The sequence below is a fragment of the Pteropus vampyrus genome, unplaced genomic scaffold (assembly GCF_000151845.1).
Source record: "Pteropus vampyrus isolate Shadow unplaced genomic scaffold, Pvam_2.0 Scaffold23, whole genome shotgun sequence".
NCBI lineage: Eukaryota > Metazoa > Chordata > Mammalia > Chiroptera > Pteropodidae > Pteropus > Pteropus vampyrus.
In genome coordinates, this window is record NW_011888804.1 from 11,567,159 (window position 1) to 11,569,421 (window position 2,263).

At 54.4% G+C, this 2,263-nt stretch overlaps 1 protein-coding gene across 1 annotated transcript in view; it reads right to left on the reverse strand.

Annotated features, from left to right (window-relative positions):
- BCR (BCR, RhoGEF and GTPase activating protein) overlaps positions 1 to 2,263 on the reverse strand; it is a 116,527-nt gene that overhangs the window by 3,641 nt on the left and 110,623 nt on the right. Inside the window, exons 18-19 of the mRNA XM_023528163.1 lie at positions 968 to 1,178; positions 6 to 55 (exon numbers count right to left, since the gene is read on the reverse strand). Of these exons, the coding sequence (XP_023383931.1) occupies positions 6 to 55; positions 968 to 1,178 (261 nt within the window). The remainder of the gene's footprint in view (positions 1 to 5; positions 56 to 967; positions 1,179 to 2,263) is intronic.

The following is a 2,263-nucleotide window of genomic DNA, read 5'->3' on the forward strand; positions in this document are numbered from 1 at the left end:
CCTGCAATGGCATTGACGTCCATCTCGCTCATCATCACGGACACGTCCTTGTTATCTGGACAGAGCACAGAAGCAGACGACAGCTACTCCCAGATCCTGAATTCAATTCCTTCCACTTCTCCTGCCTCAGCTAAGCACGGCTGCCCCAGGCTGATGCCTTTTGGGCTCCTCCCCTTATAATAGCTCAAATTACTCCTTCCAGGCAAACTCCCCATACATCCTCCCCACACCGTCCTCCCCACACCACCTGGCTGGACAAGAGCAGCCCTGGGAAGGAGGGCAGGCCCGGTGCCTGGGGAGGAATCAGGTGGCTCTATCCTATAGCCAGCATCTCTTTATAACAGGAAGACGCTGAATTATTTGTTCCATTTTAGTTTAAACTGGTGTCTTCCCTTCAGGCTCAAGTGGCCACTGGCCCTCTGTGCCACAGGCCAGGTCCACTCTGGTCACCCAGAGGGAGCTTGGAGTATGCAGGCACGAGGTCCTGGCTCTGCCACCTTCTACTCTGAGGGCCCTCTTGAGTCTCGGTGTCTGGCAATTGGGGTTGTTCCACCGACTTCTTGGCATGTGTGAGTGACGGAGGTAGAGGTACTGCAGCACTGGCTGGACCCAGTCACTTCAAAGCCCTTTGCACTGCTTCACCACTGGTCAGACCGCACTGATCCCAGCTGGCACCTCTTTGCCAGGCCAGGAAGAGCAGATGGAGGCCCAGCAAAAAGGCAGGGCTGCCCCACAGGGAAGGCCCTGATCCATTGCAGCATAAACCTGGCACGGTTAAAGGAGTTAAGAACTGGCTTCTGTAGAACCTCCTCCCACAATTCCCTTTGCCTCTCATTTAAAATATGATAAAATAGTAAGTGAAGAGAAAGTACGGAAAGCGATGTAACAGGCACCGGCCACAGAGGGCCCCCGAGAGTCAGCACCTCGTCCACATCCCTATCCCGCACTTCCTGGGGCTGACACTCACTGACGTCAAAGGCCGCCTTCAGCGCCTGGATGTCTGTGGCCACTCCAGACACGCGGTAGATGCCCACTTCCTCCATGCCCCGGCGCTCGATCTCCTCCACACACTGGCGCACGATGTAGGGCACCTTGGACCGCTCCCTCCTGTGGGGGAGGGGAAATGCCTTTAGTGCCCAGCGGCCCTGGCTTGAGCCGCGGCAGGGCACAGCCATCACCTACCTGCACACTTGGAGATGGGAGTGATGCAGGTGGTGGGTCTGGGCTGCACACACAGCCTCATCTACTCTGAGAGCTCATGACTATCATTGCTTATATCTTATCAGGGACTTTCCAAGAGCTCCAGGTAGCCAGACGCCTCAGGAGTTACGCATGATCTTGGGGGGAAGACCAGGAGGCCCTTCTAAGTGAACTAGGCCACAGGAAGTGCAGTTAAAAGGTCCCAGGCCTTGGGTTAACAGGTAGCTGCATAGCATCCTGGAAAGCAGTCTGGTTTCCTAGTAGGGAGATGGGATCCAGCCTCAGCCCAGTACCTGCCACCCACTTGTTGTGCAAGAGGCAAATCCCCGAGCCCTCCAGACCTTGGCGAGAGGTGAGTTCTGCACACAGAAGACACCCAACTGTCTGCCAAACGAATGACCACAGGGCTGCCTTACATTGGTGCTTGAATTATCATTCTAAATGCTCTTCTCTTTCAAGTCCTAACAATGGACAATCCCAGCACCTTGGCATAAGACCCTGGAATAAAAATACTTTAAAAATAGGAGAAGGTGCTGTTTGAAAGGCTGGCTTTAGTCTAGTTCAGACACTGGATTCAGAAGCCCAGCAAAGCTCTTTCCTGAGCCACCCTCGTCAGAGGTGCTTATTTGGGATAGTTGCTGACAGAAACCTCTCTGCTCACGCCCAGAGCCTTCCAGAGGTGCTGTGGGAACCGCTAAGGTAGAACTGGGGGTGAGGAGTGCTGTTTAGACACAGGTGTCTGGGGAATGCCTGACAAAGGCCCCAGCGCAGACGACCAGCGAGGGCAGGAGCTGGGCCTGATTCCATTTGGGGAAGTGAATGGATCCTGGGAGGATGCCCTGAGAACAGCCCTCAAGCCAACATACAGGCTTCTCCTGTATGTTGATAAAGGGGCAGGGTTACCACCATTCAACGGGAACTCTGATCGTGACAAATTCCAAGTGTGGGGAAAACACCCTGTTCTCACACAGTTCCAGGAGCTGTGTACAGGAAGGGAACAAGAACGTTCCTGAGCTGATGGGGACAAGTTTTGCAGTGAACAAGGGAAGCAGCTAAGCACGGT